Source organism: Heloderma suspectum, chromosome 2 (genome assembly GCF_057233095.1).
Source record: "Heloderma suspectum isolate Gila_16-S chromosome 2, 16-S_ref, whole genome shotgun sequence".
NCBI classification, from domain to species: Eukaryota; Metazoa; Chordata; class Lepidosauria; order Squamata; family Helodermatidae; genus Heloderma; species Heloderma suspectum.
The window spans coordinates 377212001-377229060 of record NC_139459.1 but is presented as its reverse complement, the minus strand read 5'-3'; the positions used below and the strand labels follow the sequence as shown (position 1 = coordinate 377229060).

The 17060-nt window shown below is 46.7% G+C and overlaps 1 protein-coding gene across 1 annotated transcript in view; it reads right to left on the bottom strand.

The window, feature by feature from the left end:
• LOC146356286 (uncharacterized) overlaps positions 1-17060 on the bottom strand; it is a 48971-nt gene that overhangs the window by 2786 nt on the left and 29125 nt on the right. Inside the window, 6 exon segments of the mRNA XM_084830047.1 lie at positions 72-198; positions 452-534; positions 2226-2346; positions 3754-4222; positions 6001-6144; positions 15542-16466. Of these exon segments, the coding sequence (XP_084686173.1) occupies positions 72-198; positions 452-534; positions 2226-2346; positions 3754-4222; positions 6001-6144; positions 15542-16466 (1869 nt within the window).

Here is a 17060-nt window from a genome sequence, read left to right as displayed (position 1 = left end):
TTTAAATAAATACATTTCTTTTTAACATTTGAAGAGCAATTTTGTCCACCCAGGGAAAGAAGATGCCTTACCCAGAGAGGTCAGATTCCCATAATTCTCCACCATGACTTCCCACTGCAGGGCTCTTTGGCTCGGATCCAGCAGTGCCCACTCCTCCTCCGTGAAATACACAGACACCTCCTCGAAGGTCACTGGACCCTGAAAGGAGAAGAGGAAAACAGTCTCTCCTCACAGGGACAGCAACAATCCAAAACGACCAGAAAGGCGAGGTGGCTGGAGATGCTCCTGGAGAAATGCATACTGGGATCATTAGCATTCAGAGGTTTCCTAGTGGGCATCTTTGACACAAGGCACAGGAAAGAGGGAGATTCTTTCAGGCCCAAGGAGGTGTGCAGGAGGTTGAAGCACCCAGGTAATCTCCAGCCCGTCTCCCCAATGATCTCTCCCCTACCTGCTCTGGCTGCACAGAAGCTGGTTCCACTCCACCACCATGAAAAGGCAACTCAGTAGTCCTTCCCAGGGACCTTCCAACGCCTGTGACACATATGTAGTGGGAAAATGTTGCATCCTTCATAAACATTAAAGCAGTTTAGTACCTGGCACCTACATTGTGCTCGTTTCGGTCTCAGGTGAAAAATCTTTTATTTTCCCAGGCATTTTCATTTTTCATTTTGTTTTATATCAGGTATTACATTTAAAATGTTTGCACCGCTGCTAGCTTCTGTCTAGTTATTATTTTTATATTGTCGTTTTAAACTGTTAAACCTTTATATTGTATTTTACTGCCTTGTATTTTATGGTTTTAATTGTTGTGAACTGCCAAGAGAGCTTCAGCTATTGGGTGGTATAAAAATGTAACAGAACAAATAAATACCCCCCAAAAGCCACCAACCTCCCTGTGAGGGAGGACTGCTCAGGTCCCAATCCCAGGATCCTCTTCCCAAAAACAGGACTTGACAAACCCGGCCTTTCAGTCCCCCAGATACCCAGTAGCCACCCTCTTAAGCCAAAGAAGCACTGAAATTAGCACTGAGGTAATGCAGAGAGATCACACCAACTAAAGGTTGGATAAAGGTTTATTAGGATCAAACGAAAGGCGTAGAGGGAAAGGGAAGAATGGAAGTAACAAGTTACATAAGAGAGTACAAAGTCAAAGCACTTAACTATATACAGAGGGCTTCATGAACACACACCCAAGCAAAATAATAAATCTACCTGGCATACCCTTGCAAACCTAAGTATGGATCTCCCTGGATAGCAACCAGCTGTCAGCAGGTCCAGGACCACCAGGATGAAGGGAGACCCCATGCCTCGACCTCAGCCCTCTTTTAAAGCCCAGCCCTGGCACCCCAGGGCAAATTTTCTTTCAGTCAATCACTGGCTCAGCCCCTGGGTGGGCTGCCCTGGCCTCCAAGAGGCTGGAACTCCCCACCACCTCCAACTGTTGGCACTCCCCAATTAGCAGGGGCTGCGCCTGGCCTTGGGCAAAGGGCCGAGGAGCCTCCAGCTAACACACAATCCCAGGTAGTTACATCTGACGTGACCGCCTGGCCTAATGTTATGGTGGAAAACAGGCTGTCATTCTTGACACATTTCTATAGCACCCAATAGCCAAAGCTCTTTTTGAACTGTGCCCAAGAGATAAAAACATAAAAATAACAAAAACACATAACCAGATATCCTATGGCCATCTAGCCACTGACTAGCAGCCATAGGATTATTCCTTCCATTGCTTTTTCAAGACCAAGCCACTCCAAAATCCTTTGAATTGCAACAGGGAACAATACATTGTTGCAGGGAAAATCCATTCCCCACCCACCCCTCCCACAGCGGCTACTGTGAGGTTTGCAGCTAAGCTCAGAGGGAACAGGAAAATTGGAGGGGGTGTCAGATGATGTCAGTGACCCTGCTAATAAAAATGTGCAGACGCTGCATCCACGTGAGCCCAGGTTGCACTGCCAGGGCTTGCTTGCTTCTTTCTTTCTTTCTTTCTTTCTTTCTTTCTTTCATATCCCATCTTTCTTCCATCATGGAACTCAAGGTGGCTGCATATGGTTCCCAGGTGGTCTCCCCTCCAAGCACTGACCAGACCCAAACCTGCTTAGCTTCAGCCAGGCGGCTGCCTCATGTGCCTTCAGACTATGCCTTGGAACCATTGCTGGTTCCATAGTTAAGCATAGTTGGGAGATGAGGTCAACACTTAAATATGCCCCCTTTGTCCTTACCTGGAAAAGTAGCACCTCCGTCACCCTCCTGCACGATCCACCTGAACATCGGTCTCTGCCTGGTGTCCGCCAGAGCCACCCGTGCCTCAGGGAAGTCAGGAGCAACGTTGGCTAGCAGGCCCTGCATGTAAAATAGTCATGAAATTCTCATGCAGGGACTAAGGAGATAGATTAGAACATGAATGGTACAAAGAGATGGAAGGGCTGATCCCTCTTTGGATGCTTTCCACAAAAAGCTACGCAACTGGTAGGAATCTTAATAATAACGTATGACTTCCATGCTTCTCTTCCACCAATGTCCTCAAAGTGGCTAACAATGTGAAAGATAAATTATTATTTATTAAAAGTATTGATTAATCACTCTCCTGCCCAACAGGGCCCTCAAAGCGATGTACAATTTAAAACAATTACACTAAAACCACAAATCAAAACAGAAACAATAAAACAATATGGTGGAAAACAGAAATATCGAGCACAATGATCAGCGTAGGACCTGCAACTAAAAGAAGTGACCCAGTTCAGGGTTCCAGCCGACCATTTCCTCTAAGCAGGGCATTATTTGCTTCCCCTCCCCAACTATCTTTTCTAACTGTTCTACATAGCCCCAATTGGCACATGATGGTGGCAAATCATAGGTTAATTAACCCATAGTTTGTTGCAGTGCATGCCAGGCATGTTTGGAGGCCATTTTGAATATTCAACCCCCAAGCAGAGGTTGCTCCCTGACGTGCGAACCCGAACACTATGAGTTCATTGTGGGTTAAACAACCTACAGATAATCTACAATTAGTAGTTAGGTTAACTGTGGGTTGTTTAAACCACGATTAACCTAGAAGGTTCGGGTTTGGACATCACGTAGCAATGCCCGATCAGGGGCTGAATATTCAAAAAGGCTGCAGAACATGTTGTTACATACAATCAGCCCCATTCTGTAGTGAGCATATCCTCATTGGACTTTTTTTGTGACCAGGAGTGCTCCCTTAGTTTTTTAAAAAACTTTTTTTGTACTCAGGGTTCCTACGAGCAAGTGCTGATATCTCCCTCTTGTTTCTCAGTTCCCTGTTTTGGATACCATTTTGTTGCCACTCGCCACTTGAGTTTGCCATTGGAAGGCCCAACAAGAGCACAACAATCAAAACTAGATAAAAGCAGCAAAATGCAGCCCATAAGCTAACTGGCATTAAAAACCAACAGCAGAAATACTTTCAAAAGCTGTTAAAACTGGCTGCAGAAACATTTAATAGTTACAGTATGTAATATTTACAAATTAAATGTCCACTGAAATAAACGGGTCTTACAGATGACACCCAGAAAGAGAGCTTGACAGATCTCAACCAGGAGAGTCTTTTTGAGTCAAAGCACTGCCAAAGACCCTGTCTCTTCTGCTCACCCGAAACACATCTCAAGATGGCCCCAAGAGCAGAGCCACTGAAGCTGATCCTAAGTCCTGGGCGGATCTACATGGGAGTTTTAGGGCATCTTTGTTCACATGTTGACCCCCAAAATTATCAGAGTGAGATGCTCTCACCTGCTGTCCTTGATTCTCGTCCTCTGCTTGGCTCAGAAGGAAGCCTTCTGCCAGGGCCACCGCCTCGGAACTGGTCTCCGGCCCACATTCTCTGACCCATCTCTCCATCTCCGGGGGCAGGATGGCCAAGAACTGTTCCATGATCACCAGGTCCAGGATTTGATTCTTGGTGTGTCGCTCTGGCTTCAGCCACTGCCAGCAAAGATTGTGGAGTCGGCTGCAAACCTTTCGAGGCCCCTCGGTCTCCTGGTAGCAGAACTGCCTGAAGTGCTGGCACTGTACATCTGAGCCCAGACTGTCGCCACCCAGAATCTTCTGCGCCGTTCTTTCCCAGGATTCCGTACTGCTCCCAGCCTGGAAGGCATGGGGACCTCTTCCTGCTTCTGGAGCAGCTGAGTCTCGCTCTTCCATCTTCAATCCGTGCTCCAGCTCAGATGATATAGGGACAATTTCCTTCTCAATGCAAGGACTGACCAAATTTGGGGCAGGGACCAATCCAGCAAAGGTAGGAAGTCTTCCCAATGTGACAATTAACACTCAATAGAGGCTTTGCCTGGAAAAACTGGATGATGGAGGCCAGCAAGGTCTTCCTATAAGCAAAACGAATGAAGGCAAGGCCTCAGAGGGAAATTGGAGACCAGGAACAGGGGCAATTGGGGATTTCCTCCACCTAAGAGGCAAAAAACCCTCAGCTGGTCTGTAACCAGACATGAAGAATGACACAGAATCTCTCTCACTGCTCCACCCCTAACTACTGCCCCCATACATACACTACCGCAGCATTCCACAACATGGCACACTCCAGACATTTTGGACTTTGACTCCCAGCAGCCCCCAACCAGCATGGCCAATGGTCAGGGATGATGGGAGTTGTAGTCCAAAAATCTGGCAGACACCAGGTTGGAGAAGGCTGCACCACTCCCTTTTCCTTCCTTCGCCCTCTTTCCTTCACCCCAAAGCCCTTCACCTGACCCCTCACCTGGGCTCCACCAGGAAAACCTGTTTGAAACTCATTCTAGTGGATGTAAAATTCACTTTCACAAGATGCATCGATGGCCACTACTTTGGATGGCTTTAAAGGAGGTTAGACAAGTTCCTGGAGGAGAAGGCTATCAATGGCTACTAGTCCTGATGGCTCTACGTTACCTCCAGTATCAGAGGCAGTATGCCCACGCACAACAGTGGCTGAGAACTTGGACTGGAGGGTGCTGTTGCCCTCATGTCCTGCTTGTGGGTCTCCTGTGGGCTGCTGGCTGGCCACTGTGTGAACAGAATGCTGGACGAGGTGGACCTTGGTCTGATCCAGCCCGGCTCTTCTTGTGCTCTTAAATAAAGAACAGCTGAATTGCAGACCGGAAGGTCAGCAGGACAGCAGTTCGAGACCCGAGTGCCGCGTGACGGAATGAGCTCCCGTCTTCAGTCCCAGCTCCTGCCAACCTAGCAGTTCGAAAGCAAGAAATTGCAAGTAGGTAAATAGGAACTGCTTCGACGGGAAAGGTAACAGCGTTCCGTGCACCTCGGTGTTCAGTCATGCCGGCCACATGACCACGGAAGCATCTTCGGACAGCGCTGGCTCTTCGGCTTAGAAATGGAGATGAGCACCGCACCCTAGAGTCGGACACGACTGGTTGGGGACACCTTTACTTTTTTTTACTAGTCCTCATGGTCGTATGCTACCTCCAGTAAGCCTATGTACACAAGTTGCTGGGGAACATGGGCAGGAGGGTGCTGTTACACTCACATCCTGCTTGTGGGCTTCTGGGGCATCTGGTTGGCCCCTGTGTGGACGAGGTGGACCTTGGTCTGATCCAGCCGGGCTCCTCTCATGTTCTTAAACAAATTCAGAGTGAATGACCCCGAGCTCTTTCCGCTGGGACATGCTGCAGGGACCTCCTGGCTTAGCAGGGAGAAGGAGATAAAAGCTCGGCGATGTGGTTATTGTGAAGGAACCCCAGACGGGAGAGGCACCCACCTGCCTGCCAGTGGGAAGGAATGGCGCCCCTCACCTTTTCTTCCCACCCACTCCCCTTCTGCAGCTCCCCCCCCCGCGCGCCTTTTGTCTCCATGCCGTGCCTGGCCTTCACCTCTTGGGCACTTGCAAAGCAGAGAGCCCCACTTTCCTGCCTTGCACCCCCCCCAATCCTTTTGCGCTTTGCACTCACCAGATCACTGGGTGGGTTGCGGGTGGGCGCACTGATCGCGCAGCATATTGGGGAGACCCACAGGAATCAAAGCATCTTTCCCCACCGGAGGAGATAGGGCAGGATCTGGCTGCTCCCATTCACAAATCCCTCCTTCCGATGCCTCTCTAGCAATCCGGACTCGCTCCCTTTTACCTTAGGCTGAACCTCCCCAGGATGCAAAGAGCGCGCGCCTCTTTTTGGTTTTGTGCTGCGAAAGACAGAGGGAGAAAGCAGCGCGAGCAGGAACTTTTGCATTACGCCCAGAGCGCGATGGGGCATGATTTGATCATGGGTCTCTGCTTTGTTACTGGAGGCTCAGGTAGCCTCTATGACAGCCTTCCTTCCCCGACCTGGTGCCCGTCAGAGGTTGGTGGACTTCAGCTCCCATCAGCCCCAGCTGGTATGGTCAATGGTCAGGAATTATGGGAGTTGTAGTCCAAAACAGCTGGAGGTCCCCATGCCAGAGAAGGATGCTCTATGGCAAGGAATGCCTTCCCCCAGCTTAGGTAAAGATAGCCTGGCGGCGGTTATCCACACGAGGGTCCCCTTGGATTGACTACTGTAATGCACTGTATCTGGAACTGCCTTTGAAGACTGTTCAGAAATTTCAGTTGGCTCCAAATACTGGGACCGGTTGCAGGGAACATAGCGTCAATACTGAAAGAACGTTACTGGCTCCCAGTCTGTTTCCAAGCACAATTAAAAGTGCAGGGGCTTGCCTTTAAAACCCCATACGACTTAAGACTCTGGTGAGTGTGCCTGCTGTAGCCTCTCCTAGACAGAGATAGCCTGGCAACAGTTATCTGTGCCTGGGTCCCCTTGGATTGACTACTGTAATGCACTGCATGTGGGGCTGCCTTTGAAGACTGTTCAGAAATTTCAGTTGGTTCAAAATACTGGGACCAGTTGCAGGGAACATAGCGTTGATACTGAAAGAACATTACTGGCTCCCAGTCTGTTTCCAAGCACAATTAAAAGTGCTGATGCTTGCCTTTAAAACCCCTTATGAATTTTAGAGTCACGTACCTGAAGGAATGCCTACCCCATACCAACCTGTGCATAAGCACTCCTCTCATTCCTTCTGCCATCGGAAGTAAGGTGAGTGGCAACTAGAGAGAAAATTCCTTCATGTGGAATTCCCTCCTCAGGGAGGTCTGCTGTGCTTGGTGCTAACATAATTATCCTCTCAGTGACAGGCAAATTTGTTTTTAGTCTCCCAGTCTTTTTAAAGTATTGTTTTAACATGGTGTAATGTATTTGTTATATTTTATTTTGACGTTTTATATTTTCTCTTTTTTTGACAGGGAAAATGGTGGTGGGGGGAGAAGGGTTAACTTTTTTAAATTTAAAGCATGGATACTGCCTTTCCCTAATGGCAGAAAGCGAAGAGGATCTAAAGAGCCTCTTGTTGAGGGTGAAAGAGGAGAGTGCAAAAGCTGGTTTGAAATTCAACATTAAAAAAACGAAGATCATGGCATCCGGCCCCATCACTTCCTGGCATATAGAAGGGGAAGAAATGGAAGCAGTGACAGATTTTACTTTCTTGGACTCCAAGATCACCGCAGACGCTGACTGTAGCCATGAAATTAAAAGACGCTTGCTCCTTGGGAGGAAAGCTATGGCAAACCTAGACAGCATAGTGAGAAGCAGAGACATCACCTTGCCGACAGAGGTTCATAGAATCAAAGCTATGGTTTTCCCAGTAGTAATGTATGGCTGTGAGAGCTGGACTATAAGGAAGGCTGAGCGCCGAAGAATGGATGCTTTCGAACTGTGGCGCTGGAGAAGACTCTTATGAGTCCCCTGGACTGCAAGGAGGTCAAATCAGTCCATCCTAAAGGAAATCAACCCTGAGTGCTCATTGGAAGGAAAGAGACTGAAGCTGAAGCTCAAATATTTTGGCCACCTAATGCGAAGAGAAGACTCCCTGGAAAAGACCCTGATGCTGGGAAAGATTGAAGGCAAAAGGAGAAGGGGACGGCAGAGGCTGAGATGGCTAGATAGCATCACTGATGCAATGAATATGAACTTGAGCACACTCTGGGAGAGAGCAGAGGACAGGAAGACCTAGCATGCTATGGTCCATGGGGTCACAAAGAGTCGGACACGACTTAACGACTGAACAGCAACAACATACTACCTTTCAGCAAAGCTTTCAGGGCAGTTTATTGAAAATGTGGATGGCTGGGGAATGCTGGGAGTTGTGGGACTTTTTTTTGTCTAAACATGCATAGGATTGTGCCTTAATAAAAACATTTAAAATATTCTAGAATAGCTGCAACTCAAAACATGCCTTCAATCCAAAGATATCCTGGCAGGTGATAGAAGGAAAGCAGTGATAAGAGTGGCAACAGTGTTGAAGCCATGCAGTGGCGTTGTGTATCCAGGTACATGCATTTACGGGCATATACATTAGAGCCAATGTGGTTGGGGAGGGATGATGGCTCAGTGGTAGAGCATGTGCATTGCATATAGACGGTTCTGGGTTCAATCCAGTTCTTTGTAAAAACAAAAAAACAAACCATACTTCATAGGAAGGCACATTACTCCCTGTCTCTCAAACAAGAAGGCCTAGAGATGAAGAAATATCATTCCACATACAGCCCTAGAGAGCGGCCGTGTCAGGGAAAACTCTGGGAAAGCTGGATGTCAAATGTATTAACTTTTAACTTCTACTTTAAAAAGACCCATAGTTTGGTTCCCCACCCCTGCAGTATAATAGCAGCAGCATAAATAAACCTATTTGTTTATTAAAGTAGAATTGATGCTGCAGCTCCTATTTTTCCTAGTAGCAGGGATAATTCAGCTTTCCTCAAGATAGTTTTAGTTTGATATCTAATCCTACTTCGGAAATTGCTGAATTCTTTGCCACAGTGATTTCCTTGTAGCAGGGAGTTCCAAAGTTCACCCTTTCTCAAGTTTACAGACATTTGCTCTGGAGTTATCATAACTCAGCTTCCCCATTTCAAGCAGAATTTATTAAGTCAGCGGCTCTAAGTGGAGGACTTTTTATTTTATGTTGTTTTCCCCCACCCACCTCTCAAGTATACTTATTTCCTGTCACTTTCCCCTCCTCCTCTTTTCACACTTAACTTAGAACTTAGCTCCCCACACTGCCAGTTTCTTGTATCTCCCCGCCCGCTGGAGGAACTGGGTGGGGAGACCACCTGAAAGTGGGCAGAGACCCACTAGTGATTTCCAGCCTGCAATTTGAGGAAGGCTGCTATAAATCATCCCAGCTGCTCAATGAAGCTAGGCCTGTCATCTCCCTCCCTGGGCCCCCACATCTGAAATACAGGCAGAATATCCACAGGGCCTCATATGCTTGGTAAAGTTGCACCCATTGAATTTCTGCCTGTCATGCACCTGGGAAGAGTACTGGGTCAGCTGCCCCTTACATGGAACTTCACCATGACTGGAGCTCTGTGTCTAAGAGCTGAGTGGCAGGCAGAAACTCAGTAGGTGGAGTTTCTCCCTGGAGATGGGAACTCCACCTGTTGAAGTTCTAGCTGTCATGCAGCTAAAGTACAGGCAGAATATGCACAGGTGCTGCTTTCATCCTCATATGCTCAGTAAAGTTGCACCTATTGAATTTCTGTCAGTCATGCACTTGGTAGTACTGGGTCCTTTGACCCTTCAAAATAACTCAACATCCCCTTCCCTTTAGGAGAGGAGGTTAGACAGTGGTAAAAGACAAACAGCAACAGTGAGGCCTAGCAGGTTTGAGGTAAAAAGAAGCAGAAAAAAGGAGGCCACACTCAGAAGCAGATTACTGCGGCCCTATAATAAACATAAACATGCTGATACAGAGAAAAGAAATTGTGACGATGGTCACTAGCTTACATCAGTGGTTCTCCAGCCATTCGTATCTTTGTTCAGTCGTTCAGTCGTGTCCGACTCTTCGTGACCCCATGGACCATAGCACGCCAGGCCTCCCTGTCCTGCGCTCTCTCCCGGAGCGTGCTCAAGTTCATATTCATTGCATCGGTGATGCTACCTAGCCATCTCATCCTCTGCCGTCCCCTTCTCCTTTTGCCTTCAGTCTTTCCCAGCATCAGGCTCTTTTCCAGAGAGTTTTCTCTTCACATTAGGTGGCCAAAATATTTGAGCTTCAGCTTCAGTATCTGTCCTTCCAATGAGCACTCCGGGTTGATTTCCTTTAGGATGGACTGATTTGGCCTCCTTGCAGTCCATGGGACTCGTAAGAGTCTTCTCCAGCACCACAGTTCGAAAGCATCAATTCTTCGGCGCTCAGCCTTCCTTACATTCGTATCTTACATCCCACCAATCACTCTATCAAAGAACCTCAATCCCACCGTGACAGAAACAAACAGCCCACTTTTTCCGAGAAGGACCTTTATATGTTTACAGGCATTTGTTATTACATGTGTCATTTACGGTAGGTTTTGAGGACATAAACAAATTGAAGTATGATTGCTGGGAATACATTTTATTTCTATGGCTTTAAAACACAAAGACATTAAAAATAATTCCAATAATAATACTACCACTACTCCATTTAACTTCTGTAAACTGCCCAGAGAGCTTCAGCTATGGGGTGGTATAGAAATGTGGAGGAGGAGGAGGAGGAGGAGGAGGAGAAGAAGTAGTAGTTATTAAGAAGTTTACTACTAGTGTGGCTAAAGGTCACAGGTGGATAATCGGTGGCAGGTAGTGTCAGCAGGAGATGGCACATCACACTTGCAGGTGGACACGGGGACGGAGAGAGAGGGAATTCTTAGTCAACGAAAACCCCATGTCCCACCTGGACTACTTCTGTGTCCCACCAGGCACACGTACCACTGTATCCTTAACATTCTTTTTTTTATGTAACAAAAAATATGCCTGTCATTTAATTCCTGTTGTACATACCAATTTTTCTGTTAACTTGACCTTTACATAGCCCATTATGCAAGTTTTAACACTCTGACTGGGTTCAGTGGTTGAGTGTGGGTTGTTGTTGAACTGTGGGTGGTTGTCATACAGTGGGTTATCGTGCTGTCCAAACGCAACGTGTTTTCTACAGGGCAGCTTGTTAACCAAGCAGTGTGGCTTATTTTTCTCGAACAAGCCACCTTGAGTACCCACGGTTTGTTGTTGGATTGTTCAGGGTTGTTAACAAGCCACCCTGTGGAAAATGCGCTGTGTTCAGATAACACGATAACCCACAGTTCAACAACCCACGCTCAACCACCGAGTGTGGTTTGGTGTGTTGTGTGAACCCAGCCACTCCCTGCATGGAGGAGAGAGGGGGATGGTCATGACCTTTTCTTTCCTCTGGCCCGGCCCTCACATCCACTCCACCAGTGAGAGGGGGGGAATTGGCTAGCACTATGCACCTCCCCCCCACAATGCCCCACCTAATAAGGAAGGCTGGCTACAGGGCCAACAGGCCATCGTACTATGGCCAGATACAAAGCAGGACGTGCTGCCCCAGTTTGCACAAGAGAAGCCCTGAAAGGCCGGATCAAGGCAGTCCCATCCCATCCAATAAGCTCTCGAGGAGAGCGTGAAAGGGGTGGCCGCTCCATTACATTGGCCAATTCAATGTGCAGCCAGCAGCAGTGGCGAACTCAGTATCAGGATTTATTATAAGAGTAAAAATACAGTGAAAATAACACAGCCAGAATAGAACCATAGAATTGGAAGGGACCCTGAGGGTCAAGTAGTCCTACCCCATCCTCAGTGGCAGAGGCTTAATGCTGCAACTCAGGGGCGCAGGTCTACTGGCTAGAGGGCTAATTCCAGCCTGCCCAGTGGCCAAATTCAGCCTCCCTGGGATTCTCCAGATGGCCACACACCTCTTCCCCCAACCAACAATTGTTTGGTGGTTCCCCGGCATTTGTGCAGTTTCTTCCCCATTCTAAAAGGTTGAAATGCCTCTCCTGTTGCTTCAGGGTGCAATCTGGCTGGGGAATGCTGGGAACTGTAGGACTGTTTTCTGTCTAAACATGCATAAGATTGCACTCTTAAAACGCAAATAAGCTATTTTTGGCCCCACCCATTTTGTCTTCAGCCCCACCCGCCACTGGAACGTGGCCCCCGAGGCCCTAGGGCTGAGATTCACCCCCACTGCTGTAACCCCCTAACTACAGTAGATTTGAAGGCCTCCCATGAATTAATGTTGTTTAAACACCTGATGAAAGAGGACAGAGGCTTGATTTGGCAGCCATATGTGGAACTGTTTGATTAACTCTTATTATTTTCCCCTTTTGCTTTCCTTTGAATATTGTTTTGTCTTTCTGTTGTTGTTGTTTTCCTGAGTTGGTCCTGAGGTGGGATCACTCAGGTGGTGGGTGTTATGGGGGCGGGGGGAGGGTTGGTAGGGGAAAAGGACTGTAAGAAAAAGAAATGGAAATTCATGCAACAGTGTCCAGGATATGAGAACATTTATTCATGTGTCCAGGATATGAGAACATTTATTCATGTTCAATCAGTACAAAGACACGGACTAGCAGACACTGTTGACTTCTTGATATATTGTTCTTTAGTGATATGAAGCTAAAAACTAATACAGAATTATTTTTAAAAAACCAAAATAGATTTGATAATAACCATTATCCCAGTCCATGGCACGGTCACTGGTTGTTATCATCATCATGGTGATCACTCGTGACCGAGTAAGATTGTCTTCCAAAGATAGTCTATATAGATAACGCTTTAAAAGGATTAGACAGATTCATAGAAGACACATCAATCAACACATTAATCTCTAGCAGTGGGTCTGCAGGTGGCTGTAAAGGCCAATTCTGGATCTACACAGCCTCCCACAGTGAGGACATAGGTTTCCAGGTGGAAGGCGGCCACGGTGAGGGTTTGCTTGATGTGCCTTCCGCTGAGCTCGTTTCTCCCTTTCGCGCTGTACTTGTGCTTCTTCAAAGTCCATAGCGCCTTTAATATAGGCTGACCTCCAGTTGGAATGCTCATGGGTTAGAGCTTCCCAGTTCCCAATGCTTATGTTACATTTTTTTAGATTAAGCTTTGAGAACATCTTTAAATCTCTTTTGCTGTCCACCAATATTCCGTTTTCCATTCATAAGCTGGGAATAGAGTAACTGCTTTGGAAGACGATAATCGGGGACACCAATAATTAATAAATAAATGTTAATTTGGGACACCAATAAAGATGGAGACAGTAGGAATGCCATTTAAAGGATTTATTCGCACAACCTGCACTATGAACAACATGTTGTCAGATGCAGACATATGGGGGGGGGGAAGGTAACACTCAGGTTACTCCATTCAATGAAGCACACACAAAGGATTGGAGGACAGAACCCAGGAAAATGCAGAAAAGTACAACAGCATCTCAGTCTGCCAAACTTGAGGATAAAAACAGAGAAGGGAAAAAAGGGTATATTGTGGTCATCACTCTGGATCAGAAAGATGGAGGGATAGAATCACAGAATAGTAGGGTTGGAAGGGGCCTATAAGACCATAGAGTCCAACCCCCTGCTCAGTGCAGAAAGACCTGCACAAAGACTGCCAACGAGCAAATCTCTTTGGGACAGATGTGTATACATAATCAGATGGGCAACCTGTGGTCCTCCAGCTGTTTTGGCCTACAACTCCCATCAGCCCTAGTCACAACAGCCATACACATGCATGCACACACACAGTTATTAGCTAAGAGTTCTTGACTTCTAAGTATGACCTCTTCATTCAGTTCTAACTCTAATAACCTCCACTTTTGTAGAGCTGTGGTCTTATATCCACTTACCTAGGGTAAGCTCCACTGAACTCAGTGGGACTTACTTCTGAATAGGTGTGCATAGAATTGAACTGTACACATGTCCTATGAACATGTCCCATTTCTAAGATTTTCTCCCATCTCCAAAAAATACGTAAGCCAGAGAACCAAGTTGCGACACACTAAGGGCACAATCCTATGCATGTTTAGACAGAGAAAAGGCCTACAACTCCCAGCATTCCCCAGCCAGCTGGCTGGGGAATGCTGGGACTTGTAGGCCTTTTCTCTGTCTAAACTTGCATAGGCTTGCGCCCTTAGTGATTCTGTGTAGCTCCATATTTAAACAGTGCAAACTTACTCATGTTTACTTAGAATTACGTCCCACTAAGTTCAATAGGATTACTCCCAAAGGAAGCACGTGCAGGATTGCAGCTTTCAAATCCGAAATGCTACATGTAGTTTCCCAGGAGTGCAGGCGGCGCGTCCAAGTTTCAAGCATCATCGAAGATAAGGAAGGATAAATTCCAAAATGTTTTGATTAGCGGCTTGATTATTGTACTATCCAAACCACGTCATCCTCTATTTAAGCCTATTAGCATGCAATCCTATGCATGGCTGGGACATGCTGGGAGCTGTAGGCCTTTTTTCGGACTAAACATGTATAGGTTTGCGCCTTACGCTAAGCAGAAACCCAGCTACATTGAGAGAAATTGGATGAAGGTCCAGCATGCTTATAAAAGAAATTGAGACGAATATTAGCGCAACTCCCTGGCCAAAGTACATGACAGCTCTGGATTGATGATATCCTGTTTCGCTTGCCTGATCTGAACAGAACATTTAAAAGTATTTCTGAATCTTCTTAACACCCGCAGTAACCAGAGAGACGAAACCCTGATGATGGCTCAGCACTGTATGATATTAAGAACTTTGAATGTAGAACATATCTGAACAATTTCACAACTGGGGGAGAGCCTTATCACAAGACAACTTAAGAAATCTTGAAAGACACGGATGTTGAACTGCTTTCGGCCTGATGGCCGCATTCCACTTCAGAAAAGCTCTTGGGGGCTGCATTCCAGTGGTGGGAGGGGCCAAAATGCCAGCATATTTTAGTTTAAAGCTCCTACTGCCGGTAACGTAGCGATGTCACAGAAATCCGCAACGGTATCAAATGTGTTCGGGTTTTTATTAATCCAATCTGCAGATTCTGCAGCAGACTGCCTTTTCTCCAGTTAGACAGATTCTGCCAACTTGCGGACCATTTTTCTAGCTTTCTGGAATTTTGCACAAATTTAGTAACAGAAAAATACACAACATTAAAAAAAAAAAAAAAACTGGCTGAAAATGCACATTTCCCCCACAGGCTAAAGCATAAACACGGACATTTGGGTGGGGGGATTTGAGAATTTGGAGGGAATTTGTGCATTTTCACAAGCGCGACTTTGCACAAATTTGGAAACCAAAAAAATCCGTGCTGACTGGACAGCAGACTGAAAGGCACCTGACGATCCATAAATCACAGTAAAAACAGATTTTACATAATCCATACATACCTACAGTAACTAAGCCTTAGGAGAGGCATTTCAACCTTTTAGAACAGGGCAAAAAACTGTACACAAGCGAGGAAACCACCAAACAATTGTTTGTCAGAGGAAACAGGGTGTGGCCATCTGGGAAACCTCATAGGGCCAGACTGGGAACCTCAAGTGGGCCAGATATGGGTCTGAAGTTCTTCACCCCTGTTGTAAGATGCGGTCTTCCACTATGGTTTCTCTCTCACACTCACTCACTCTCTCTGTTGTAATATGGTTTGTATGCTGATGGGAGTTTCTGCTACATTTTGAGCATTTACACACACCTGTGTGGATTCTCTCCTGCTTAGCAGTTTGATTGGTCAGAAAAGCTCTAATCTATGTATATGGTTTCTCCTGAGAGAGAATTGTGTGATGTGAAGAGCTGCGATCCACCTGGAGGATTCACAGGATTCTCCTCTGTGTGGATCTTTTTATGGTCATTTAGGTTTGCGAGCCACCTAAAGCTCTTCCCGCATACCACGCATACGTACGGTCTTTCCCCTGTGTGGATTCTCTGATGTGACCTCAGGTAGGAACTCTCTATGAAGCTCCTGCCACACTCTAAGCATTTATACGGTTTCTCTCCCGTGTGCAGTTTCAGATGGTTAGCACAGCTCTGGCTGCGACTGAAGCCCCTTCCACAAAAGGAGCACGTGTACGGCTTCTCCCCAGTGTGTATCCTTTGATGGATGGTAAGGCTCGCATTTCGGCTGAAGCTCTTTCCGCACTCCGCGCATTTAAACGGCTGCTCCCCTGTGTGGCTTCTTTGATGAGAACGGAGGCTGATGCTGTGACTGAAGCTCTTTTCACACACGGAGCACCGATACGGCTTCTCCCCTGTGTGGATTCTTTGATGAGAGGTGAGGGTTGTGATTTGGCTGAAGCTCGTTCCACATTCTGAGCATATATACGGTTTCTCCCCTGTGTGGATTCGTTTATGCTCATTAAGGCGTGATTTGTGACTGAAGCTTTTCCCACACACGTAGCATTTGCTCCTTTTCTTCTCAGGGCCTGTTTCTTCACGAACGGCAACTTCGTGGAAGTCAGCACTTTCCGAAGGAAAGGATGTATTCTCGTGTCTTATTTTTTCTTGGAGTGTTATTTCATTGCAGTCAGCACTTTCGGAAGAAACAGATTCATTCCTCCTCCTCTCATTCGCTTCAGTCTCAGGTGTCCTTCTCTGCTCTTCCCTCTCTGTACATCTGGCTCTTTCTAAGGATGCCCTATGTGGCCCTTCCTCATGCTTGCTCTCCCACACATCACCTGCTGGAATAAAGAGAGAAAACGGGTAAGATCCTGAGGGAGAAACAGGGCTTCTATGAACGGCTGTTGTCAGCAGCAGAATGGAAGACACATGCAGCCACATTTTAAATCACCTTTGTTGATGGGCATTAACTGAGTGAAGAAGATGAGGTTCGATCTATGGAGAGAGAGTGGCCTGGTTTAGATGATCATCATAGGCTAAACAAGTCACAGTGGCTTGTTTAATCCTTGGTGTGTGCTGGTGTGTGCGGGACGCAATTTGCATAATTACCCTTGCTGGCATGGCTTGTGTCATCCAAACCAGGTGGCATGCCTTGTTTGAGGGGGAAACAACTGTCAAATAACCCAACAACAGCCTATGGGTTATTTGAGGGTTGTTTCCCCCTCAAACAAGTCATGCTGCCTGGATTCAGATGACATAACAAGCTGCGGCAGGCCGGGCAATTATGCAGATCGCGCCCGGCACACGGCATAGTTTTAACAAGCCACTGTGGCTTATTTAGCCTACAATGATCATCCAAGCTAGGTCAGTGTGGTTCAACATCCCTCTACACCACAAAAGTCACTGGGTGACCTTAGACGAATCTCTACTTCTCG